The sequence below is a fragment of the Chlorocebus sabaeus genome, chromosome 12 (genome assembly GCF_047675955.1).
Source record: "Chlorocebus sabaeus isolate Y175 chromosome 12, mChlSab1.0.hap1, whole genome shotgun sequence".
NCBI classification, from domain to species: domain Eukaryota; kingdom Metazoa; phylum Chordata; class Mammalia; order Primates; family Cercopithecidae; genus Chlorocebus; species Chlorocebus sabaeus.
This window is the reverse complement of record NC_132915.1, coordinates 48106908-48133284: the sequence shown is the minus strand read 5'-3', so window position 1 is coordinate 48133284 and position 26377 is coordinate 48106908. Positions and strand designations below refer to the sequence as shown.

Below are 26377 nucleotides of genomic sequence, written 5' to 3'. Positions count from 1 at the left end.
TATAAATGACCTCACCTCCCTACTCAGAGTTAGAGCTACTCAGCTCTGACTCCAAATCTACCCTACATCTTACCAGCATCTCTGTTGCTATGATCTAATGCTACTATAATCTCTGGATGGACTACTATACAGCCTAACTGGTCTTCTGGCTTTCACTCTTCCTTTACTACAGTTTTATGGCAGCCAGAGTGATCTTGCTAAAACATGAATCAAACCATACAACTTTTTTGCTTAAACTTTCCAGTCCCTTTTCAGTACAATTAAAACAAAATTTGAAGCTCTTTTTCTTTTCATTTTTTGTTTTTGAGACCGAGTCTCACTCTTGTTGCCCAGGCTGGAGTGCAATGGCAGGATCTCAGTTCACTGCAACCTCTGCCTCCTGGGTTCAAGTAATTCTCCTGCTTCAGTCTCCTGAGTAGCTGGGATTAGAGGCATGCACCACCACAACCAGCTAATTTTGTATTTTTAATAGAGATGGGGTTTCACTATATTGGTCAGGCTGGTCTCAAACTCCTGACCTCAGGTGATCCACCTGCTTTGGCCTCCCAAAGTGCTGGGATTACAGGTGTGAGCCACCATGCCTGGTCTCAAGCTCCTTTTCGTGACCAGCCATCTGCTGTACATTAAGACCCAGTGGTCTACATCACCTTCCTCACTTAGCCCACACTCCCCATCAATCACAGTGCTCCAGCACACTGGTCTTCCTTTCCTCCAACACAGCAGCATGTCAGCCCTGGCCATTCCCTGTCCCTGACATCTTCCACCTACAGACTTCTGCATGGCTCTCTTCTGGTCATTCAGGTCTCTGTGCAAATAACACCTCCTAGTGAGGCCTTTTCTAACCACTCCATATAAAGCATGCATCCCTGTGTGTGGCACGGGAGTGAAGAGATGTATACTTTAGATGGAGGCAACTTTACTTTTTTCATAAGCCCTAGAACTAGCAGAATTTATCTTCTATATTTGTGTATCTCCCCCCAGCCCCTGCTAGTTCATTATGTAATTTTGATAACATCAGAGATCACATCTGTCTTGTTCTCTTCTTTATTTCTATCACCTGGTAGATTCTCAATAAATATCTGTTAAATGAAAATATGTGTTTATATGGTGTGCTACGTGCATTACCTGGATTTTTTGCATAACAACCCTGCGAGGCAGAAACAACAGTACTATCTTTTACATACACAAAGAACTCAGACTCGGAAAGGCCCCATGGTTTGTCCAAGGCAACAGAATAGCAAGTTATAGGGCTGAACTGGAGCCCAGGTCTTTGACCTAAAGTCTGGTGCTTGTGATAGGTAATCCCAAGTCTTTGTCTGTGGGCTGGCTGCCTCAGAATCCCCAGGGCACTTGTTTAAAATATAATCTGTCCTGCTATAAGACAAGAGTTGCTCTATTGTGTTATAAAAACAACTGTGCCAATGGGGAAAATGAGGTTAGGGACCGGAGGGCTTTAGAGTCACAATTACCAAGTTATTTTTCCTACAGGAATTTGAATAATAAAGGTGTTTTTTTATAGCTGCAAGTGTATAGCTATAAAATTCAAATGTCACTGAATGAAAGCCAGCCCTTAATTAATTATATTGAGCTTTTGCTGGAAAGTAGTGGCCTTTTTTTCTTGCCAGGAGAAGCACTGTTGTTAGCACAGGCTACTGCTTATACATTCTTATTACTTTCATGATCCATTGTTAAGACAAAGCACAAAGTTATCCAACTATTTATAATCAATAGAGATTTATAATGAAAATACTGTTTCCTAATCAATTGACCCTCTTAGACCTATTAGAAAAATGTTAGCATATATTTTGAGTCCCACTTCAGAACTACTAAATCTGAATCTCAGATGACAGGGTAGAAGCTGTAATCTCTATTTTTAACAAGTTCCTAGGTGATTCTGCTATGCAGGCAGATTTGATATTCAATATGTTGTACTCTTTTAGTTTTTCTTTAACTGGTTCCTCTTCTTCCTGGTGAGAGATATCTTTTGAGATATCACTTGATCTCTATTAGATTTTTTTCAAGCTAGAGCTGCTATTTTAGTGACCAACTTAAAAAAATCAACATAAGCCTACTTTAGATCATCTGGTTGATCACCTACTAATTGATTACTGCTGTGTGATGACTGCCATGTAACTGCCAATACCTATGTTTGTGGACATGATTACAATCACATTAATATTAACTAGTACTAGTTTAACCATAGAAGTTAACTAAGGGGAATAGAACAAAGATGCAGAGAAGGAGTGAAATGATAAATTATACATTTGTGTTAAGATAACAAAAGCCACAGCACGCTGTACCAAAAGGGCTTTCAGAATAGGAAAAACAGAAAAAGGTGCTGAGAGCTAAATCATCATCACTAAGCCCTCAGCAGCATGAGCCGCGCCTCAGCAGTCAGTCCTATGCATGCTTTGTGAACAGCCATTTAGTTTTAGCAAGTCAGCATCAGCTCACAGATTAGTGTTAATGTATAGAAATTGATAGGGTTTACATTCTTTCATTTAATCTGTAAATGTATTTGTGTTGTAGCTGAATGAGAGCCATATAAACAGAAGGAGATTACGCTCAGTTTTATATCTGTATAAATTTAAGAAAAAATAAGGAAACAAATAAAGGCAAGCGTTTCAATTAATCAGGCACAATATGAGAAGTGAAGCCCCTGCAAGATAGTCAGACACAGAAACAGAAGCATTACGAGAATCATTTTTGCATGGGTCCTTCAGACCTCACTGTACTCACAGCACAGCTTTTGGATTATAGTTCCTGTTAGAAGTGATGTAACAGAGGAAACAGAGCCTCACTAGTAAATGAGGGCAGCTCTTATACAAAAGGCGAGCCTGACATATGGCTAAAACTTGTACGTCAGCATCCAAGGATATGAAGGCCATTGAGGAAGGAGCATGGCCTTGTGATGCCTTTAAAAACAGAGGTGTTCAGCAAACCAGGAACCATCTTGATCCTGAAGGATGAGGACCTCTGGAGAGACAGGCAGGGACAGACGGGTAACCCCTGGAACCCCATTCCTGCACATAGTCTGGGCTCTGGTTCAGGTATCTCTCCTATGTGATTTGGGGTAAAATCAAAATTCAGTGAGAAAAAATCTGAACATACGTGTTTGAAAAATATCTTTGGCCTAATATAAAGGTGATTGAGAGAGAAGCCAGAGGAGATGGAAAGTTTGTTTTTTGAATGAAGCCAAGAGTAGAAAGCATTGTAAGTACTGTTTACTCAGGGCTGAATCCCAGGCCTCTGCTAATAGAAACTTTGTTTAAAATGTCTTGCTGCCTTCCATTTTAGAAGCCATGGCAGAGAATGACTTGCTATCAGCCAAACCCTTTTCCTCTTCTTCCTGTGCACACAGCTAGAGAATTCCCCTTTTCCAGCCTTTTTGCGGTTAGGTGTGAGCATGGAACTGAGTTCTAGCAGATGGAACATGAACAGACGTGAAGTGTGCCACTTCTTGGCCCAAAATACAAAAACTCTCTTGTGCAATTCTTTTAGACTTTATGTGAGCAAGAAATAAACTATCATATTTTAGCCATCATAAATGGAACTGTTTGTTCTTTTGTAACAGTTAGTAAGTGCCATTTAACCCAGGCTTAATGACTATTTGTTGACTCTGAATGGGTGAATCCAACGGGTCTTCCTTCCATTCCTCTAACATTTTAAGTCACAAATATACTTGAAAATACTTTCCCCTAGTCTTAGCTATCAACAATGAGTTGTACTTCAAGGACACAGATTCTCTGTTTGGCTAAGGCAGTTTAGGCTAGGAAGTGTGCATGTGTGTTCATTCTCAGGGAGAAGAGAGACTTGTGGAAGATAACTGGAAACGGGGCAACAGCAGACACAAGGGCCACAGGCTGGACAGATTTGGCAGGTTTGGAGATGACATGAGAGCTTCAGAAAGGGCCCACAAACAGCAAATAGGTTTGAGATCCTGAAGCCAAATGTAATGACTGATAGAGTTTTCCTGGAGTACTGTGCAGACACGGATTCTGAGTTACATTCATAAGGGCTGAAGAGCAAAAATACACGATGAGCTAGTGATGCCTGCATTGGGCAGGAGCAGGAGAAGGGGCTGCCTACAGGTTAGGTGCCCCGACCTCATCTCTGCATAGTGTAGCTAAGTACCCTTAGGCAAGTTATTTAATCTCTGTGCCTCAGTTTTCTACTTCTACAGTGTCTGAGAGGAGTAAGTAAATGGATGCATGCAGAGCTGTGAGAACAATGGCTTTGCACAGCAGGAAGTTTGAATAAATGCTGGCTATCACCAGCACTATCTCTGCTATAACACAATGAAATAATCTGTATAACAAATCCCTGTGACATGAGTTTACCTGTATAAAAAACCTGGACATGCACCCCCTGAACCTAGAAGTTAAAAAAAGGTAAAGAACTTTTTGGTAATAGTTACATAACTATATAAGTTTACTAAATAAATCTCCAAATTGCACATTCACAAAGAATTTTATGATATGTAAATTATATCTCAATAAAGGTAAAAAATAGTTTTAACCTAATTTTGCCTGTTTTTGTTTAGAGTCAACAATGTGACTACTAATTAATTGCCTTGCATAAAAGATGAGAAGGAATTAGAACTGTTATGCCTTTGAAACTCTGCTTAGTTGGCATGCCTTCAGCATAAATATTACAGGGCCCTTAGCACTTGAGGAAGTAGGTAGGGCTTAGACTGCCTTTTCCCAGACATTCCCAGGCTGCATGGCGTCCTTCTCTTATCCTTTTTCTATTACCATTCTCTTTCAATATTTAGATATTTTTTGCCAATGTCAGTGGGTCAGGTTGCTCAGGTTACTACCATTACCTCTTCTAATTATTTAATTGATGTTGATAGTTTCTACGTAGAATAAGGCCGGAAGTGGTTCTGCCACAAATTCTTTGCATGTTCCACTGCAAGAGTCCTAGCCAAGGGACCCCATACTTAGTACAGCCATGTGATGCTGCAGCCTCTCTAGAAACCACTAACGAAGGATGTGGTATATCCCACCACCTGTCCAACCACCATCCTTCCTGCGTTCCATTGAACAGATGTTGGAATTGCTTTTTTGAGATTGAGATGTGCCAACTTGAACCACTTGTACTTTCTTTTTTATTTCCTCTAGTCAACTGGGGAGCTGAGTGAGATTCTCCTGCTATACTCTCATCAGTTTTAAGTAAGTTCTATAAAAGTTTGAGGTCTTTCATGGGCATTCTCTACATTTGTACTTACTGAGAAAAACTTAAGGGCCTTACCTATTCAGTATTCTAACAGATTTTGAAATCTCCTTGATGTCAGCTTAGATCAGTCAATGGCTATTAACCTGTGGCCCAGAGAACACAGTCAAACCTGTCCACCTTTCCTTTTTTTTTTTTTTTTTTGAGATGGAGTTTTCCTCTTGTTGCCCAGGCTGGAGTGCAGTGGCATGGTCTTGGCTCACTGCAACCTCTGCCTTCTGGGTTCAAGCGATTCTCCTGCCTCAGCCTTCCGAGTAGCTGGGATTACAGGTGCTTGCCACCATGCCTGGCTAATATTTCTATTTTTAGTAGAGATGGGGTTTCGCCATGTTGGCCAGGCTGGTCTCAAACTCCTGACTTCAGGTGATCTGCTCGCCTCAGCCTCCCAAAGTGCTGGGATTACAGGCATGAGCCACTGCACCTGGACCACCTTTCCTTTTGATCTAGTGCATGGGAGTAAATCTTCCTTTGTTAGCCTTTGCATTGGTGACAAGGTCCTCTGTGAGTCTAACTCTTTATGAAGCAAAACCCTCCTTTATTAACAGAGCTGCTGGGTGAAAAATTCAGAAATGCCAAGTTGAAGTGACTTACATTATGATAAGCTTACACAATTGCTCGTCTTTTATTGTAACTACTAAATCATGATGGGGAGGGACAGAGGAAGAAGAATTTCAAAAAACTGCCTTTTATTTTTATTTTCCCAGTGAGGTTTCTGTGATCTCTTTATTAGACACAATGTGTATCAGCTATTCAACTCATAAAGAGCAAAAAAACATGCCAGGAAAGGAGAAATATTTTCTGTCTCTCCCTTCCTGTGAAAACGTCAGATGAGCTCATCTGTGTTCACTCCTTTCAATGAAAAATACACTCATCCCTCAGCCCTCATTTTATTCTCATTTCCCATTGATGATGTCAGGCAGGCCTTACAGTATCTCTTTTGTGATCTTATAAAATCAATAACAACCAAAAATGTTTCCCTTTTGTCGATGACCTCACCAATGGTCTATACCTGGAGAGGCCCTTATCTGCATTGGTAAGTACAGCTAAACTCCACGGATCCAGACTGAAGCAATTTACCAGTAAACTACTTCCTTTCCTTCAAAACCTTGCCTAGGCCATTCAGATTTGGAAGATTTCTGAGCAAGATGGCTGAGTGCTGAATTTAACAGGCCAAGATGATTCTCCAGTCTCTGTGTTTATGTCTGTACACATCAGAGACTCTCCTTTACCTAGCCCTGTTTATTCCTGAACACAAATTAACACTTCAAAGTGTTAGATATGTGACATTTTGGTGACATTCCTATAATCCCCTCCCTGCAATCCTCCCCCCCTAAGCTACTTTCATCTACACCCGGAGCAGTGAAACAGGCATCCAGTTAAGTGCATTCAGAAAGAGGAATTTTGTGCCATTTGGTCTAAATGGCTGTGAGTTCCCTGGGCCGTTCCAGGGAGGTAGGGAGGGAAACACTGGCCATCTCCATGCTGAGAGACACTTGCAAGGTACTCCCAAATCCCTGAGACTTAAAGATAAAATCAACACATAATGGAAGATTTTAGAGAGGAGCAAAAGGCACAAAAGACAGTATTTTACAGGCCAAACATGGCAGAGCAAGGAAGGTTTGGCTGTATTCTATGTCTAAAACTAAATGGTGTTTACATGTTCAAAGAAAACTTGTGTACAGAATAAGAAATAGAACTGAAATCAATCTGAGAGGCAGAATTGGCAAGACACTGGATCCAGGGGATGGGGCAAACTCAATGTCAGGCATCTTGCTGTGGGCCAGGGAGAGCCCGTCAGGCCTCTCTCTCTGTGGCCCGTGTGAAATATTCATCACAAGTCACCTCCTTTGCTCTGAATCCAGGTGCCCCAAGTACTTTCCAGATGGCTATTCTAGCTTCCCTAGTTGACACTGAGACATTGAGAGAGCTGCTATACAAAGAGTTTGTGAGCATTCTGGTCCCTGAAAAGGAGTCTCTCTCACTGTAAACATAAGTTGGCCTTTGTTGTATGTATTATTCTCTCAATAATAATAATAGCTAACAAATATTGAGTGGCTGCTATGTGCTAGCCACAATTACAAACATTTTTTATGAAAGATTGCATTTAATCTCCATGAGAACTGAGTCAGGTACTGTTATTAGGTACTGTCATTTTCCAGATGAAGAAATTGAGTCAGTAAGTATAAAGACGTTGCACAAGGTTACACTTAGGAAGTGACAGAGCCAGGACACAGACCTAGACCCCAAGGCTCTGGAGCCCGTGATTTTAACTGCCATGCTATGCCTGCTTTTGTGACACATGAACAAATTTCCCTGCATCTGGTCAATGCAGGCACACTGGCAAGACACAAGTCCATACTTCCCTTATAAAATCATGGGGACACGTGATTATCTTGAGGCTCAAAGTCTTTTGTTCCCTCTTTGGCCTACGTTTATACTGAAGTCCAGGAAAACCCCCTGCAGTTTCCATAACAACACAGTAGTGCAGAGATTCACCATGAGGATGTGACAGCAAGTGAACTGAATCAGTTTCTAAGTTCATACTTGAAAAATATCAGCGAAGACTCACACTGAAAGATACATGGAAGCAGAGTTGGGATAATGGTGTGCACATCTTAGAACTGTTTTCAGGTTGTTTCACTCTAGAAGAGCTAGAAAAAGAAAGGAGGCTTACATTTATTGCGTGTGAACGATGTGCCTGGCATTGGGTTAAGTGCTTTTTCACACATGCAATCTTACTTAACCTCACAACAACCCTGTAAAATAATGTTAGCTTAATTTTTACAGATGAGAAGAGAGACTCAATGAGGTTATATACTTTGTCCAAGATCACATAGCTAATAAGCAGTATAACTGGTAATCAAACTTAGAAATGCCTGATACACATTCACCCCCACCCCTCCAATTTAAGTTATGTTCAGATTATACCTTATAACTACTAAGCAGGATCTCCATGCATACATTTGAAGTAAATTGTTATTATCTCCCAATTCTAGATAGCCAGTTATCCATCGCTTGCCTTCACTTGTCTGTAAGCATCAGGGAGCACGAAATGCAGGTTTTATTTATTGCTATAGGTTCCACAATATGTGGCAGAGGGTGTGCTCACAATAGGAGCTGGTGAACCACCTAACACTGTGAGTGTAGACATTGGCACAGGTGTGGATGATAAGCTCAGGTAAGGGTGCAAATGCAGTCATAAGGCAATGCACATTTTGAGCCTTTGTTTTTAGAGGGACTGCTTGATAGATTTTCCAGCAGACCTAAACAAGCCCTGGCAGCTAAGGTGCAAGGATGCAGCTCCCTATGCCCTGGGTGTGGTGTCTGTAGTCATACTTCACCAGGCAGCCCCTCTCCTCCCCTTCCTTGGTGCCTCTTTGGCCGCTCTGTCTCTCTTCCCTGGCTTTGAACTTGTTGGCAGCCTCCAATAACCCCTCTTCAAAGAGCTGAAGGCAAGCCTGATGTTACAATTGCCTTGCTTAATTCCAGACAGGTTTCTATTAGTCGTATTAAACTCGGGTGAACAAAGGGTATTTAGTCTGTGATAGAGCTGAACTGTATCTAGATTGATCTAAACAAGAGAATTAATCCTGCAAGAGCCACTATCTGCGAGCAACTGCGAGCAAATGTCAGCGGTGCCCTTGCTAAAGCAGGTTGGAGGGTGGATGGCAGAAGAGATTTAAGATTGGTGCTGAGCATCTGGAGTCTGTATAAAGAGGGGAATAAAGATTGCAACTGGAATACATTAGAAGAAAAGCAAATGTTTTATTCACAAAAAATAGGCATTAATAATATCAGTCTTTAATCCGGCCCAGGGCTCCTTAACTTGCCTTCTTCATTATTGACTTTGATCTTCCCCACAAAGCTGCCTGCTAAGGGTCCCTTCCCAGACCCGCCTGAAGTCATGGGGGCATACATACTGTTGCTAAACAGATATGCAAGGGGGGTAGCATGTGTGACTGGAGTACAGTGTGACAACATAATCCCGGCAGGGACAGATGAAGTCAGTGTGGGGTGATGTTGACTTTTCTAGCATCTACTGAATCATCTGATGAGAGTAGCAATTGAAAAGAATAAATACAAACACATGCAACACAGCCACAAAGACTGGATGGCCCAGATCTGAGAGGAAGGATCCTATTTTCTCAGATCAGTGGGAAAGCAGGGAGAACAATCAGCTGGGAGTTAGGCGACTCCAGTTCCCTACTTCCCCTGCCACTAGCAGAGCAGCTGTGTGACCTCGGGTTGCCTGGCCTCTGAGAAACAAGGGCCCTGGTCCAGCTGGTATCTAAGTTATCTTTCAGTTTCAAAGGCATGGGTTTGTCCTATGCAAAGAGGTTTTATAAAAGCTCTACATGTCTTTTACTATAAGACCACAACTTTGGGAGACATTGTACTCTGAGTTGCAATGTTCTTAAGTCACCATGTGCAGAATGTATTGTCTAACCTCAATGGATAAAGGGGAAGTGTTGGCAGTGCGTTAGAGCAAGAGGTTGAAATAAAGCAAAATCAGAGAGAAGTTCTGGGGAACACTCCTGCTTCAAGCCATGACCACAGAATTCCAATTACTTAAGGGTTGTAGTCTTTCTTGCAACAGGTGGAACAAGGAGATGACAGGATCCAAAAGAGTCTTCAATGATCATAATTCACAATTCATGTTCCAACATGCTACTTATTTGCACACATCACCTTTGCTCACATTATTCCTTCTGCATGAAATATCCTTGTCTCTTATCAAAATTCCACTCACTGCAACTCTAAGACCTCCTGGCAGGAATGTACTGTCCTTGCATACTATTTGGTTATCAGTTATAGCACTTCATTCTACCTCATACTACACTGCCATTGTAATTATAGATTACAAACTCCCTGAAGATGGAATCTCAGTCTCCTTTATCTACGCATCTCTGGGCCCGTTTGACACACTGTAGGCACTCATTCAATAAAAGTTTATGAAATGAACAGAACAGGGATTTTCGGGTTACCTGCTAATGTGACGGCAATGGAGACAGAATCGTATCCCAAGGCATTGGTGGCATTGCAAGTGTAGAAACCCACATCTGCTTCCACTGGTGCCAAGATCTGTAAGGAATCATCTGGCTGTAGAAGAATCCTGGAGCAACAGAAAAGAAATATAGACCTGGTCAAGTCAGTTGACTCCTTTTTGGCATTCAATATTGGTAAGGCAGGAAGGAACCTCAGGATGTATGCGGGACCCTGTTTTAACAACAGAGACAAACCAGCTACAAGGACAATCAAGAACCTGGGCTCTCTTGCCTCTTTGATTAATGTGACTGTGGTAGTGATCTCAAATAAGGAGGTTTCTCATTGCTTTTGCAGCCTGTGGATTACTTGATCTAAATGCTACCAGTTGGACCAGACAACATATGTGCACCAAATACATATAACACACACAGATGTCTAGGGGGAGGGGGGATGCTAGAACAAATGGCACAGATAGATTTGGGGAAGGCTCATTAAGGAAAAAGCAAAGTTACAAAGAGAAGTGGGGCTTGGTTGGATGACTGAAAGAACGTAGGGCTTCCAGAGATGAAGAAAGATATCTTGGGCAGACACCGTAGTCTCATGCCTGTAATCCCAACACTTTGGGAGGCTGAGGCAGGCAAATCACCTGAGGCCAGGAGTTCAAGACCAGCCTGGCCAACATGGCAAAGCTCCATCTCTACTAAAACTACAAAAAAATAAAATTATCTGGGCATGGGGGTGTATGCCTATAATCCCAGCTACTTGGGAGGCTGAGGTGAGAGAATCACTTGAACATGGGGGGCAGAGGTTGTAGTGAGCTGAACTTGCCCCACTGTACTCTAGCTTAGGACACAGAGCATGACTCTGTCTCAAAACAAACAAACAAACAAAAAAACAAACAACCAGACAGACATTTGTTCAGGTTTGCAGGTAGGAGAGAAAAAGCCAAGAACTGCATATTGATGAGAGGATCTTACACATATATTTGAAGGAAATTCTATGTGTCACAGCCCCAGTGTAGTCATATATACATCTATTGTCTTTATTTAGTTATAAATATTATAAGGCACAAAACTCAGGTGTTTATTTTTTTTTATTTTTATTTTTTTTGTGAGACAGGGTCTTGCTCTGTCACCCAGGAGTGCAGAGGCACAAACACAGCTCACTGCAGTCTTGAACTCCTGGGTTCAAGCAGTCCTCCCACCTCTGCCTCCTGTGTAGCTGAGACCACAGGCATGCACTACCATTCCCAGCTAATTTTTAAATTTTGTGTAGAGATAGGGTCTTGCCAAGTTGCCCAGGCTGTCTTGAACTCCTGGGTTCATATGATCCTCTTCAGGTCTTATTTATTGCTTTTATTTTCCCCACTGCTACAGGGGACTCTCTGTAGAGTAGGTTCCCAGTAGAATAAAGTCAAAACTTGCCCTTCAAGGTCATGGAGAGAAAATTCCAGAATAATCAGAGTCTACTTTAGACTTTTTTTTTTTTAATCTGAAAAGACTTAAAAGAATCAAACTGTGAGTGCCTGCAGTGAGCTTCAAACCACTCCATCCAAGTCTGTTTTTTCTCTTCTAGATTTATGTCATTTCTAGAAAGTACATGTAACATCATGCCAGCTTAATTAATGACTAACGATGACTTGAACCTGATGTCTTGGTGACTTAGTGAGGCTGGCTGATAACTGGAATGTGTATCTGGAGGAGGGAATCTAGAAGGGTTGGGGGAACAGCGGAGAAGCTCAGAGATCCGGTGCCTAGACCTGGCAGGTGCTTTAGGTTGACAGTTCATTTGACAGCACAGAAATGGCCCAATAGCCAGTTTTGGGGATCCTGAAGCCGGTCATTTCTAGCTTTGTGATTTTTCAACCTCCCTAGTTTCAAAAGCTTCAAAAAACTGTTCACCCAATATTATGCTAGCATCCATCCCTAGGAGGTAAGCAGTTAATAGGGGTTGTTTTTCAAGAAAGTGAGAGGTTTGGGGAAACAGAAAGGTCGGGAGAACCCATAAGACTCTGTGGTAAGATTAAGCCTGGAAGTCAGATCTGCTCCAGCAACACTCTCCCACTATACAATTCTTTCCTCACTATTTCCCTTGCTGGGTCTCTCCAGGCTCTATGATATTTGCAGTTCAGCACCACTTCTAATCAGCTGTCAATTATTCTGAGGTGGGTGACAGTCTGGCAGTGAATGAGATCTCCTCAGCTCGGCTTTTAGCCTTGGGCCTACTGCATTGCTTATTCTTACCTCCTTTACTGTCAGAGGAAAGGCAGGAAGTAGAAGTAAGGCTTCCATCAATCAATCGAGTTACATATGGGCAGCTCTAGTAAAATGGGGAAGGAAATAGATACCTTAGTTAAGGCGAAGTTTCTGGATGATTTGTGCTTGATTTAGTGCTATTCCAGACCATCACCACTAGTACTGGAGACACTCGTTTTGTGGCATTGAACTAGAGCTGAAACATTGTGAGGGATGAAAGGAAGCCTCTGAGAGCTTGTGATATAGCTCATCCACCCATTCATTCACTGAGAGATTGTGTTATAGCTTATCTACCCATTCATTCACTCATTCATCAAACATTAGGTGCTTTTTTCTCAAACAATTACATGTTAGTTTGTTTCAAAGAAGCTATTAAGAGAAAGATGACTTTACACTTTACTTATCTTCGGTAAACCATACAATATTTCAGGTCGTATGACTGTTTCCTGAAGGAATCTTACAAGACGCAACATAATGTAATATCATTGCTAAGTCTCTTCAGGTGTTCAAGCTGTTTTAGATTAGAAAATTAAAAATCAACTTTATGATTTAAATCTTTATGATGTACCAGGAATATTTATGCTTTCACAAAAATTCTAAATAATAATGAAAGCAGGCTTAGTCAAGTTTCAATAGAACTGAGAATGATGGAACTCAATAGATCATTATTCAATTTCACCACATGGCGAAGGTAGAAATTAAAATATGCTAAGTTCCCAAACCCATTAGGGTAGTTGGCTCCCTCACATTGGAAACATCTCTCTTGTCCCTGCAGAAAAGGGTTCTTGGACACTCACAGCAGGAGGCTAGAAGATAGTTCTTCTGAACTTTGTTTTGGTCCTACTATGATTTAAGTAATGGCCATTGGCAAATCTCTTCACCTTCCTCTATTTCAGTTTACCAACTTATAAAACCCAGTTGAAGTATGTTTTCATGCTCATTAGAGGGAATTGTTAAATTGGGGTATATAATGAATTTCTAGATCCTCTTTTGGTATTTCCGATAACTCTTTTCTTGTTAATGCTGCACACTCTGAATGGCAAATTAACCGTGAGGGAGGAGGAAGGATGAGGAAATTGTGAGGAAGGAGTGAGAAGGACACACGATATTGGCCAGTTCCCCCCAGGCAACTTATTGGATCTCCATATTAGAATCTTTTTTTTTTTTTTTTTTGCATACAACTACCGTACCTGTCTGATTTCAGGCAGAGGATGTAACCCTCTCCTACCCTGGCCCATTTATTTTTAGGTGGGGGTTAGTTTTTGTAGTTACACCGGTTTCTCCAGGCACTAAGTAAGCCACCATGCTTTCTGTCCATATCTGAAGCCTGGAAAAGAATTCCTACAAGGCTGATGAAAGGAAGGGAGGTGATCCATCACAGAGGGCACAGAGTTTTAAGAATTTGAACTAGAACAGGAGTAGCGGCAATGGAAAGGGTGATGTGTAGATCATGAGATTTAGCATTTGTATAGTCTATTATTCCATAAACAACGTATACAAAGATAAACTGTAGTATTCACTTTCATAAAAACAGTCTTAAATATTGTCTTAAGACAAAATCTACACGGGAGAAAGCCTGAATTTCTCACTTATTGTGTATACTTATAAAAGTGACTTATAGTTATAAAATGGAACTGTCTAGCATAAGGGTACATAGATAGTTATTTGGGGGCAGAGTCAGGATTTGAAGTAGAATTTCTTGTTTTTGGTCCAGCACTTTTTTCCCCCACCCTATAATTCCTTTGGGACCACCATAAGACTTAATTGTTTAGTCATGCTTTCTTCTTGTAATTAGAAAGCTGCCCACGGTGTGTTCTTTGTACGTTTGGCCCATTTGGATGTTATTTCCCTTTCTCTTATAATTCACTAAGGCATAAGTCCTTTCAGGGATAGGGGAGGATTTCACTCCTGTTATTATACATACAATACACCCATCAAATTGGTAGATGAAGGCTTGAAGGCTGCCACTAGGCGGAGCAGTAGTTCCGGAAGGGGCTCCCACGCAGGGCTCTCTGGGAAGCACCACCAGGCAAAGGAAAGGGCTTGCTGCAGAGACGGAGGCTTGCTTCAGTTTACCTAGCCTGGCAACTAGAGAGAAAGATTCCTGGAAAAAACTATTTTCTTCGTATTTCAGGAGTCTACTCTATTAATTTAGCTTAATTTGCTGGTAGCTTATTTCTGTCAGCTTATATTTAGTTTCCAAATTTGATAGGCTTGCTTTAGAATGAGCAGTCAGAGAAACATAGGGTGGCTTTCCAAACAAAACCAATAGGATTCCTTTGGAGCTGTTTTGGAATTTATGGAATCAGAGGATGTGGGGACATAGAATGGGTACAATTAAGACCTACACAGCAAGTGGTAATTTGATCATGTTAGGTATATCAATACTCCCTGCCTTCCTCCCAGACCTGTACCCCACTTCCTTTTCAGTTTTCTAGCCTAAAACTTATTACTTTACTTATTTGACCCTATTTTTAGCCAGAAAATGAAGAAGCAGTTTTGTTTTTCTGGGGGCCTTCATTTGTAAGCTTCTATGTGACAATACGCCTTCGCAAGCATCCTACAAATTAAGGACCAGCTGAGAGGGTGCAAGAAATTATTTTTGTACACAAGTAAAAATCCTTGTCATGCATGAGAATAAGATATGGACAACATGCTCACAGGCCGTTTTTACCAAGTATAATCTCTTTCAGGCTAAATCATCTCCTCTGTGCTTAAGAGCTCTTATCTGAAATAAAGGCAACTCTGGGTGTCTAAAGGAAAAGTCTCTAGAAGTTCTGTGAGTAGGCCGGCATCATGGGGTCCTCTGGATCTTTGGCTGAACTGTAAACACCACTGTCTTGTGTGAACCTACTTCTCAAATTGATCTCCATGCCCAGCTATGAGGAGCTGCCTTGTGGAGGGGAAGACTTCCCAAATTGGAGCCAAGAGACTCGCACTCCAGTCTAGAGTCACGTGGTGGTCTTGGGCAACTCATTCAATTGTGTGAGGCTTTAAGTTTCTTCTATAAATTCAGGTTAATACTGACCTCAAGAGTGTTCTTGTGAAGATCTCATAGAAGAGTATATAAACTCATTCTTACTGTTTTCCAAGTAAAAAGGTCTCAGTTGAAACACCAGATAAAGCTAATAAACGATTTTTTTTTTTTTTTTGATGGTACACATAACCTGAGTAACCTTCTTGGAATTTCTAGTTGTCAGACAAAATATTTAGGTTGTGGATAGAGAAATGTCCATCTACTACCTGGGATATGTTATTGTGCCACCTCAGGCCTCTTATTCTGACTGGTACACTTTCCTAAACCTATTTTAGGTCTCAACACAGGACTGGAAGCTAGAAATTATGGATGTATCCTTTCTCTGTAGAGCAGTAGCTTCCTCATCTTTTCAAACTTATCTGCCCCACATCCCAATACAAACTTGTCACTCTAGTCAAGATGGCCTCTTTGACTCTCCTTGTCATTAGCTTGGGGCTAAAGACAGGCTCCTCCTCTTCCCCCTCCCTTAAGAACAAGTTCTAGTTCTATTTTCTCATGCTGCTATACTACACAAGAATCTGTCCACTTCCTGATTTAGTTGTTAAAACTCCACTACAAAGTCTTTCAATCAACTGTCTCATTTCTTCAGTGAGATTGTAAATTATTATCTCATCCATAGTTCTGTCTTCAGTATTCAGCATAGGGCTGGCACACTAAATAAATACACAATGAATACTCATTCGGTTACCTTCAAAGCAGCGGGGCTGAAAATGATCATATCCACAGTATAGCATAGCGGACGGTGGTTGAGAGAACAGACTCCAGAGCCATTAATGATGGGATCAAATCCCTGCTCTGCCACTTAGCTCTGTAGCCTTGGGCAAGTAATTTACTTAACTTCTCAGTGACAGTTTCCTCATTTATAAAATGAGAATGATAGTACTTACCTAGGGTTGTTGTGAGAATTCTGTATAAGTTAATGTATTTAAAGGACACAGAAAAGTGCCTGGCATGTAGGAAAAACCAAAGAAATGTAGATGATTATGATTTTGTCAGTTAACATCGCCATGATCATTACCATTCACTCTTCATGCCAGGGCTCATAAATTCTAGATGTTGTGAAGACATGGGGAAATGAGAAATGCAGAGATTTCAATGAAAAAAACATAAATCGGGTGTATAGAAAGGGAGCAAGGGGTTTGCTGTGCATGGGAGCAGGGAGCAGAAAAGAGGAGTAGAGAACCGAGGCCACGTGGCACGTTGGGTTGGCAACTACCTTAATTCTATTCTTGACTCAGGAATCTCTGAATAAGGGCAACTAGTCATTTCCATAACTGTATTAACACCATCAACCAAATACTGAAATTTTAGAACACTAGAAAGAAAAAAAAAGCCAGAATTCTGCAATTTCAGAAAGGAATACAAACAAGAGCAAAACAGTTAGAGCCGGAAAACAGTGAACTCAGGAGCAAGTAAGCAAAGTTTGTACAAAGAACCTTAGCCCCAAATTCCTATTTATAGGACCAGATGGTGAGGTCTTTTCCTTACCCTAAAATGAGTGTTTTTCTGCTTAGGGATTCCTTAGATTAGGATAATGGAATCTACCACAAAGTGGGAGTGGGTGCTAGTATTTATAGGCAAATGTATAAGCTTTATATTATTGAATTCTTACTACCATGTTACTAGATTGATGTTACTTTTCCATTTTAGAGAGGAGGCAAAAGGTCACAGAAGCAATTTGCTCAGCTAGTACATGGTGGCATCAGGAGTAAGGAATGACCTTTGATTGTTCTTAAACTGACAGCATCCAGGAATCGATTGGGGCCTAGTTGGCAGGCATATGGTTTGGCCTCATTTTCAGTGGGGAGGTAATTAACGTCAAGATTTGTAGTTACTTTGGGAAATGGACAATCACTAAAAAATATTCTGGATTTTAGATACTTTCAAATGGGAGGCAAAAGGAATGCTGTGAGAATTCCTCCATGGGCAGGATTATTTTTCTGAAACCAAAAATTATAGTAGCCCAGAGGCTTGCAAGGGGGAATTTTATTTTGTATAAAAATTTTGGGCAACAGCTTTGAGGTTCATGAAGAGTTTCATATCACCATTTGGCTAGGGCAACTTTTTTTAACCTTTACTGTTTTTAATGTAATTGCCAACTAAAAGTTATTTAATGCCAGAAGCTTCATGATTTGCTCAGATGGAAGTATAGAAAATATTTTTGGAATGGGAAAGGCCACCTGACCACACATTCTTAACCCTGGTCTTCTTCTTTTGGCCAGACCCTTTAACTTCCTTCTCTTTCAGAAGTTCACAGAGTCTTGAATTTGCTAATATGTGTATTTTTATCTGCTTGCTAGGTAACTGATTTCAAATTACAAACCTCTGCATGAAATGACTGACTGGATTTCCTATCCACTTGGGATAGGGGTCCTCAAACTGCAGCCAATTACCACTTGCTTTTATTATAAATAAAGTTGTATTGGAACACTACCATATGGATTGAAGTATTATCTATGGCTGCTCTCACACTATAATGGCAGAGCTGAACATAGTCAGTTTAAGAATAGTCAAAGGTCATTCCTTACTCCTGATGCCTGCAAATCCTAAAATGTTTACTATTTGGCCCTTTACTAGAAAAGTTTGCTGACTTCTGGCATATAACATGGAAAAATTTTCATTTCTGGTTTATCTCAGTGACATCCTTATTTATACCAAAACAGTTAACCACTTTTCTGGAACTCTGCCATGTGCTAGGACCACTCTTCCAGGAAGAGTAAACTAACTGCTAGGGGGATCTCTGGAGATCCCCTAGCATTTCAGGGAATAGACTGTGCCTGACTCGAAGCCTCACTAGTGCTGTCTGGTTGCCACTGGTTGTCTACTCTCCTCCAGTGCTCTTCACCTGCATGATTCATGATGGTCATTTCTGTGACCACTGTGTTGACACTCAATACTTTGCTTTTGCTGAGGCTTCTGTATTTGCTGGGATGGTTCTTTTTTCTCTGGCTTGCTATTCTTATACTTTTCAACTGAGCAAAACATTTGTCATCTCCATTTCCTTTAGCTCTATAAGGGAAACAAGCCAAACCAAACTGAAATGGGCTTATTTTTCCTTCCCTATCTTTCCTGCTTCTAGTTTTTATATTATCTGCAAACTGGGAAACTGTATTTCACGTGCTTATGACTTTTACATAGAGGATTATTCACAACTATGTTTCTGAAATTGACCCTGGAGGAATTTCCCATCTGATCCTCACTTCCATTCTGAGAAGTTTCCATCTGCTGAAACTCTGTGTTGCCCAAGTTAAAGACTTCCAAATATGCCTTAATTCATCTCCTATCCAACACCACTTTGGAACACTGTACAAAGCTTTCTGGGAAACACAATCATTTATAGGCTATAGATTTCACTTTCCTATCAGCTCAGAGATGATAGCAAGGAATGTCAGTAGAATATGAACATCCCCTCATGATGCCTGGATTTAGGCAGATAATTCTCCATCATGTGGTTTTCCTAGAAACCTTGCTAACCCAACTCTTTGAACAACTACCTAGATGGTCCTCAAATAAGAGTGAAGCTTCTTAGTTAGAGATGTCCTGGAAGACAGTGTGATACAATGGCCCCATGTCTAAATGACAATGATTTTGCATACTGACAAATGAGTATCCATTGTGTGTCAGGCATGTTACAGACATTATTTCTGTTCTTTGCACTCCTGCTAGTCCAAAGGGCAGAATAAAAGTGCCTGATTGTATTAGTATCATTTTAATTTAACTAATAAGAAAACCAAGGTTCAGAGAGATAAAAGTAGACTCACAATACTAAATGGCAGAACTGAGATTTGTGCCAAAGCTGCTCTGATTCCAGCCTTACTGTCTCCTACCACCGTGGGCTGCCCTTTGTGTTAACTGATGTGTCATCAGGTTGCTCCTCTGGCTGAAGGGGGTGGGGAGGATAAGCTGGGAACACCTAGGCCCAGAAGAGAAGGAAAACAGAACAGGCTTAGGGATTAAAAGGCTGAAACTCCTTAGACTTAGCCATTTCCCTAGGATTCCATGTTAAGTGGAGTATCACTTGGGAGTGACCTCCCACCCATAGGAAGAAATAAGTATTTTCTTCAAGCATCTAGTTTCGTATTATTCTTTACGTTCACTTGCATTCCTTTTGAAAAGAAAAGAAAGTCTTACCTAAAAGCTTACAGACTTGTATCAGCTGAGCTATGAGGAATCTGTGATATTGGGTTACTTCTGGTCCAATAGTGTTAAGTGGTAAGCAAGGCCTTCCCTGACAGTGTGGTGCTATCAGCAGTATTTAGGTTTTTCTTGGGGGGAAGATCAATCCTCATCCAGTAATTTTTCCTAATTTGGTAATCCAACCTGCAGTGCCAATTTTGCAGAATCTGGCTTTTCTTTTCTATAAGGAAGTCAGCACTGACCTTCCAGGTATTGTTTCTAGAACTGGATTCAGACGTAGGAATACTGAACATATATTAGTCCATATTACATGAGCCTCCTGGTATTAGATGTAGAGAAGGATAATTTACCAGATTCTTTGGCTAGGGGTGTTATACTCTATCCAAAAGCAGACTGGAGTTAGCTTTTGCCTGAGTCTCATCTCCAAATGTGTGCTCGGTGTTTATATAGAATGACTGAAAGCGAGGAACAGTTTAGCTTCATATTGTCTGTGGTCTAGGTCTCTAACCACACATGTGCCTGAGCCATCAACACTGTAAACATACGCAGTCACAGACACACACAAATGTAGCAATTGTAATGTTTATTGAGTGTCTAATTTAGTGCATATTTGCATATACATGTGTATATATAAAGGTAGAGCTATCAGAAGAAAAGGCTATCTTTAAAGCAGTTATGCCAAAATAAAAACAAAAGCCTCATGAGCTGGAAGCCACTTGGCTGGAATATTGAATGTTAATTTATGCTGGGTCTAGTCAACCCCAGTGGCCTTCTTATAAAACAGTGGCAAGTCCCTGTATTCAACTAAAGTTATAATCGATAACAAGAAATAGTTCCAAAAGCCAGACTGCCTTGGATTCAAATCCAAGCTCCATTACTTTTTTTTTTTTTTTTTTTTTTTTTTTTTTGAGATGGAGTCTCGCTGTGTTACCCAGGAGTGCAGTGGTGCAATATCGGCTCACTGCAACCTCCACCTCCCGGGTTTAAGTGATTCTCCTGTCTCAGCCTCCCAAGTAGCTGGGACTACAGGCATGCACCACCATGCCCAGCTAATTTTTGTATTTTTAGTAGAGACGGGGTTTCACCAGGTAGGCCAGGATGGACTCGATCTCTTGGCCTCGTGATCTGCCTGCCTCAGACTCCCAAAGTGCTGGGATTACAGGCGTGAGCCACCGTGCCTGGCCCCAGCTCCATTACTTTTTAAGTGTGAGACTTTGAGCAAGTTAATCTAATATCTCCGTGCTTCAACTCCAATATCTATAAAATTGGGATAGTAACTTCAAAGGGTTATTGTGAGGATAAATGAACACCTGAAGCCCATTGCAAGTGCTCTATAAATGTTACCTGTGATGATGAGCCTGATGATTTCTCTACTGGCCTGGATGTGATGGGAGATAGGATGTGACAGGAGATTACTCTCTGGACTTATACACACTACAGCAGTGCTTTTCAAATTGCACAGTTGAGTCACAGAATCTAAGGGTTTCCTGAAACTTCCTTGGTGGAGAACATACAGGCAAGGCAGAAATGTTTAGTTAGGAGCAGGTATCACTCTGGAACTCTGCCACAATGGCGTATTAGAGACTGGAAATTCAGATTATGAAAAACCATGCAGACCACAGCCTCCTGAAAATAAGAAAACCTTCCTCCTAATTGCGGGCATCCAACTATTCATTCCTTTGTTTATTCATTCAGGTTTTTATTTGCTGAGTGTCTATCATGTTCTTAGAATTATGGAGAAAATAAGACATATTCTTAAATATAGGCCCTTGTGGATGAATAACAAACTCTAGAAACACTAACAGCTAATTTTAATACACAATGGTAAGGCTGAGAGAGTATTATGCATAGGGCACTATGTGGTTCACGGAGGGGGTCATCTGACCTGGCTTTGGGGATAGGCTTCCTGTAAGGAAGGGCAGGAGTTAGCCAGACAAGTTAGCAAGACAAATGTGTCAGAAGGCCCCATGCACATCTGTGAACAGCAAGTATTTGTGTACTGCTGGAGGGCAGAGCTCAGTTCTACGAGGGCAAGGATATGGTAAGAGATGAAGCTAGAGAGATAAGTGGATGTCAAATGATAAAAGCCAAGGCATCTGGACCTTATCCTCAAGTGATGAGAAGCCATGCAAAGAATTTGTAAGCATGAAAGCAGCATGGACAGGTTTGCTAGAAAGATGCTCTGGCAGTAGCATGGTGAACGGTCTACAGCAGGAGGCAGTAAACTTCTCTGTAAAGGGACGGATAGTAAATATTTTAGGCTTTGAGGGCCACCTGTAGTTTTTGTTGTATATTATAATTTTTTGTTTGTTTTTAATAACCTTTTAAAGATGTAAAAGTCATTCTTTTAATAACCCTTTACATGCCTGGTTTCAAATCCCAGCTCTACCACTTACTAAGTGTGAGACCTTGAGCAAGTTAACCTAACAGCTCTGTGCTCAATTTCATTGGCTCTTTTAATAACCCTTTAAAAGCCATTCTTAATAATCCTTTAAAAAATGTTAAAGCCACTGGCTGTAATTTGCCAACCCCCGGTCTAAAGAAGACAAATAGAGAATTAGGAAACTGCTGCGATAATCTAGAGTGGACAAAGCAAACCTGTGCTTCTTCAAAGTGATCCCTGAATCTGGCTTCAGAGTCACCTGTGGTGCTTGTTTAAATCCAAATTATGGGTCCCTACTGCAGAAAGAGTTTCTAATGGTAGGGGAGGATGTGGGAGTCTGCATTCTAACAAGCCCTGGTAATTAATAACATTGGATTTCTGAACCCCTCTTCAATCTACTTTTAAAAGCTTAAAAGAGAAGTATTTTACCAGTTGGAGTTCAATACAAACTGGGGTCCTAAGTTACTTCATCCTACACCAGCACTTGAGGGTTTCTTAGTTTCTGGAGAGAAGCGTTCTTCTCTTATTTATCATCTCAATGTATCTAATGCCCAGTAAAGATCAATAGCGTTGTAGGGGCTACTGCAATGGCCCCTTACCAGCCCCCAACTTCCAAACATGCGCCTCTACAATCCACGTGCCACAAGTTAGCCCATGTGAATCTGCAAAATGCAAATCAGATCATGTCACTTTCCTGCTTAACATCCTCCAAATTCTTCCTGTGGTACTCAGACTAAAACTCGAACCCCTTCCCTTGGTCTCCAGTTACCCTCACAACCTCATCCCATACCACCTCTGCCTTTTGCCTCCCTTACTACAGCCAAATGGACTTCTTTTGAGTTCTTTCAACACAAAGTCATTGTCACTTTAGGGTTTTTGCACTGCCTTTCCCTTGTCCAGGAGTGTTCTCCTCACATCACAGTGCTGGGCACTGGTCATCATTCAGATAGATCTTGGGTGTAATCTCCTTAGCACACCCATCTAAAGCAGTCACCACATCATTCTCTTATCACACCCGTTTTAATTTTCTGCCTGACACTTATCACCACCTGATATTTTTCTTGCTTACTTTTATGTGTTTGTTGCCTTGCTCCATTCATTTGTTAATTCATTCACTGTTATTTAATACATTTGGTGCCAGTTACTGGGGATACAGCAGTGAAGAAAGTCTGTAGCCTTGTGGAAAGGCAATCAACAAATATCTATATAATACATCAGAGAATGATACAATTCTCTAAATAGAGTTAAAAGGATAGACAATGATGAGGGGTGCTTTTTTAGATATAGTGACAAGGAAGGCCTCTCCAATATGTGCCATTTGAGCAGAACTCCAAATGCATGTAAACTCCAAGGGAACATAGTTTCATTTATCACAATATTTCCAGCAAGTCGATGTATACCTGGTATATTATAGTTAGGTTAGTAAATACTTAAGCCATGAATAAATATGCATACCTCTCTCCTAGCACTTATAATACTGCATTTACTCCTCTGGCTCCCAAAATGGACTTTGAATTTCATCAACAGGAAATGAATCTTCTTTTCCTCCATCCCTAGTATCTAACACAGAGTCTGGCTTAGAGTAGACATGAGACTGTTTGCAGAATAAAGGAAAAAGGAAGTAGGGATTATGATGAACCAGGCAGTCATAACACACTAAGGACACCCTGTAAACGACTGCTTGAGTTGACATGCATTTCTAAGAACCATGTGAATTTCAACTAGTAAGTTATATAAATGATGAGACACAGTAGTATCAGAATTGTTAGTGATTCTTTTCTAAAACTAATTTCTTTCAAATCAAACTTTGGAATATTTAAAAGCAAAGAAGCAACAGATTTCTCTCACTTTTTTCTGACCTGGACCTATCTTGCTGGCTCATACTATTTGGAGTCTACTTTAACAAACTGCAAAGTCCCACAGACCAACACACAGCTGAATCTTGCAGATATTCAGAAGGTAGATTTGGGCCTTTAGCAAAAACAGACTAACTGAACTATAACACTGGACATTTCAGCACTTCTGTTTGAAAATAAATGAGCATTTCTGAACCACCACCAGACATAGTCATGATGACAAGCAGTGAAACCCAACACAGGAAAGGTCACCAACAGCTGACAGCACAGCAGTCCTAACGGCAGCTCTGTGCCTCCTGCATGCTCTGTGCAGATACAGTCACTCTTTTCTTAAACAGAACTTGAAAGATATAGAAAACTAAGCTCCAGCCATATTTCTTATTGAGCAGCCAAGAAAAATGGAAAAATTATGATGTGAAAGATCAAAAATGGAAATCTCTTATTTATTCCTACCACATGCCATTCACTTGCATTGAAACGCTTAGTAAAGGCTAGATCCAGAAAAAAAAAAATTGATGGTGGCAAAAACTGTTTGTTCCTGCCTCTCAGGTATCTTCCCTCTTACCCTCTGAGTGCTACCCTCCCCCATAATGATGTCCTGGATGATGGAGGATCCAGGACTTGCCCTCTGCTCGCCTAGGCCCAGTGCTTTAGTGTTCTTAGCACCAGGCTGCCATGTCTGTTTCTAGCAAGATTCCACTGAACCTTCTCCATTTTAAAGCCACTGGGGTTAGACTCTAATGCCCATTAAGGCGAAAATTAAAAGGGCCAAAGTGTGTTTCCTAAGTGCTATTTCAAGAATTATTGGTGTTCCTCAGATTACTAAGCCAAAAAATTGTTCAGTGATTAAAGGAGAACTTTGAAAACACAGCATACTGTATTGTCCACTTGGAAAGTCACAACACACATTGGAATGCTTAAAAGAGTAAAATAAAAAGAAAAATTCCAAATAATTTTCAGTTGGGGAATAGTTAAATGCATTCAGGAACAGTAATCAGCTGTTAAAAAAGGTAATATAGACCACTACATACTATTATGGAAACATCTCATAGATATGCTGTTAAGTAAAAACCAAGTCACATTTCTGAACATGACTAATATCCTACTAAAAAACCCAAATCCTATGTGTGCATATATGCTTTTTATGTAATACAGTAAAATATATAAACATTCTAAAAGGATGTATACCAAATTATTAAGAATGATAGCCTCTGGGAGCATTGCGGGGAAGAGGGAGGCTTGCACTTTTTATAGATTTAGATATTATTTGAATTATTTTATAGCCCTTTTATTACTTTTATAATAAAAAATCAAGTGTGATATTAAAAAAATAGACATAAAATCCAGCAGTACATACATCTGTTTAGCCTTAAGTTTGCCCTTCTCAAACTCATGTGATCACTGAGCCTGTTTGTGGAACATTTAGAAACAACTTGTGCCACAACTTTGGAAGTTACTGTGGTCAAGGTTCTCCCATCAGCATGTGGGCTTTAACCTTCCGTGGCCTTCTGTAAATGAGGGAAGGAGGTAGGAGGGACCTTGGAGATGATATGGTACAGTCTCTTCATTTCTGAAATGAAGAGACTAAGACCGTGAAAAGTGAAGGGCCTTGGCAAGATCAGATTGGACCTCCCCCCATGCTTGTCTACCTCCTTCCACATCATTCCTGCAGTCACCAGGTGACCTAGATGGGCCATGGGCCTTGGTTTTCATCAAAAGTCTCCAACACTCAAAGAAATTGTCAGGACCTCTAAGCCAGGGGCTCAATGTTCTCCCTGCAGGCAAAGGCTGAGCAGAGTCCGGATGACCCTTTCCCATTGCCCTGTCTTTTCCACAGCTTTTTAGGAGGAAGTAGGAAGATGTTAATTTCTATCTTTTCCCTCATGCCAATTGTGATTCCCTTCAATCCCAATAGTACCAATCCCAGGCAATAGGCCCCGGGGATAGAAATAAAACGTTGTACCTACACTTGATAAACTGACTGGCTGATAGAGGAGAGGGCATGATAGCGGTGTAATAGGTACAGCAAGTGCACTGATAGGACTGAGTTGCAGGGCACCACCCACCTGAGTATCAGGCCACCCCTCATCACCCTGGGACCAGACACTGGAGCTGCCACTCCGTGATCTCAAAGGGCTTGACTGAAATCTTTGCAACCATGTTATAAGGATTTTTGGAGAAAACGACAGGGATAACAGCAGTTAAGCTGATCAAGGAAAGTATGAGTGGTGGGGGCTGGAGGGCACGGACAGAGGGGCAGGTTAAAAGCACAAGCTCTGGGGCATGCTGCCTGTGTTCAGAACATTTCCAGTGTTTCTATGTGGCTCCAACATCTGTCCCTCAGCTTTCTATCTAGATATGGTAACTACAATTGTACCTACTAGTTCCTAAGATTTTGAGGGAAAATAAAGCAAGATAATGCCTTTAAAGCACTGAGCACTATGTCTGGCATACCATTGGAGCATAAAGAAATAATACTTTGTATTGT

At 40.9% G+C, this 26377-nt stretch overlaps 1 protein-coding gene across 3 annotated transcripts in view; it reads right to left on the bottom strand.

The window, feature by feature from the left end:
* Window positions 1-26377, bottom strand: part of ADAMTSL1 (ADAMTS like 1) — a 419132-nt gene that overhangs the window by 85230 nt on the left and 307525 nt on the right. For all 3 annotated transcript variants that reach the window (XM_007969153.3, XM_007969155.3, XM_007969154.3), the window contains one exon: window positions 10221-10348. In XM_007969153.3, coding sequence (XP_007967344.3) covers window positions 10221-10348 — 128 coding nt within the window. The remainder of the gene's footprint in view (window positions 1-10220; window positions 10349-26377) is intronic.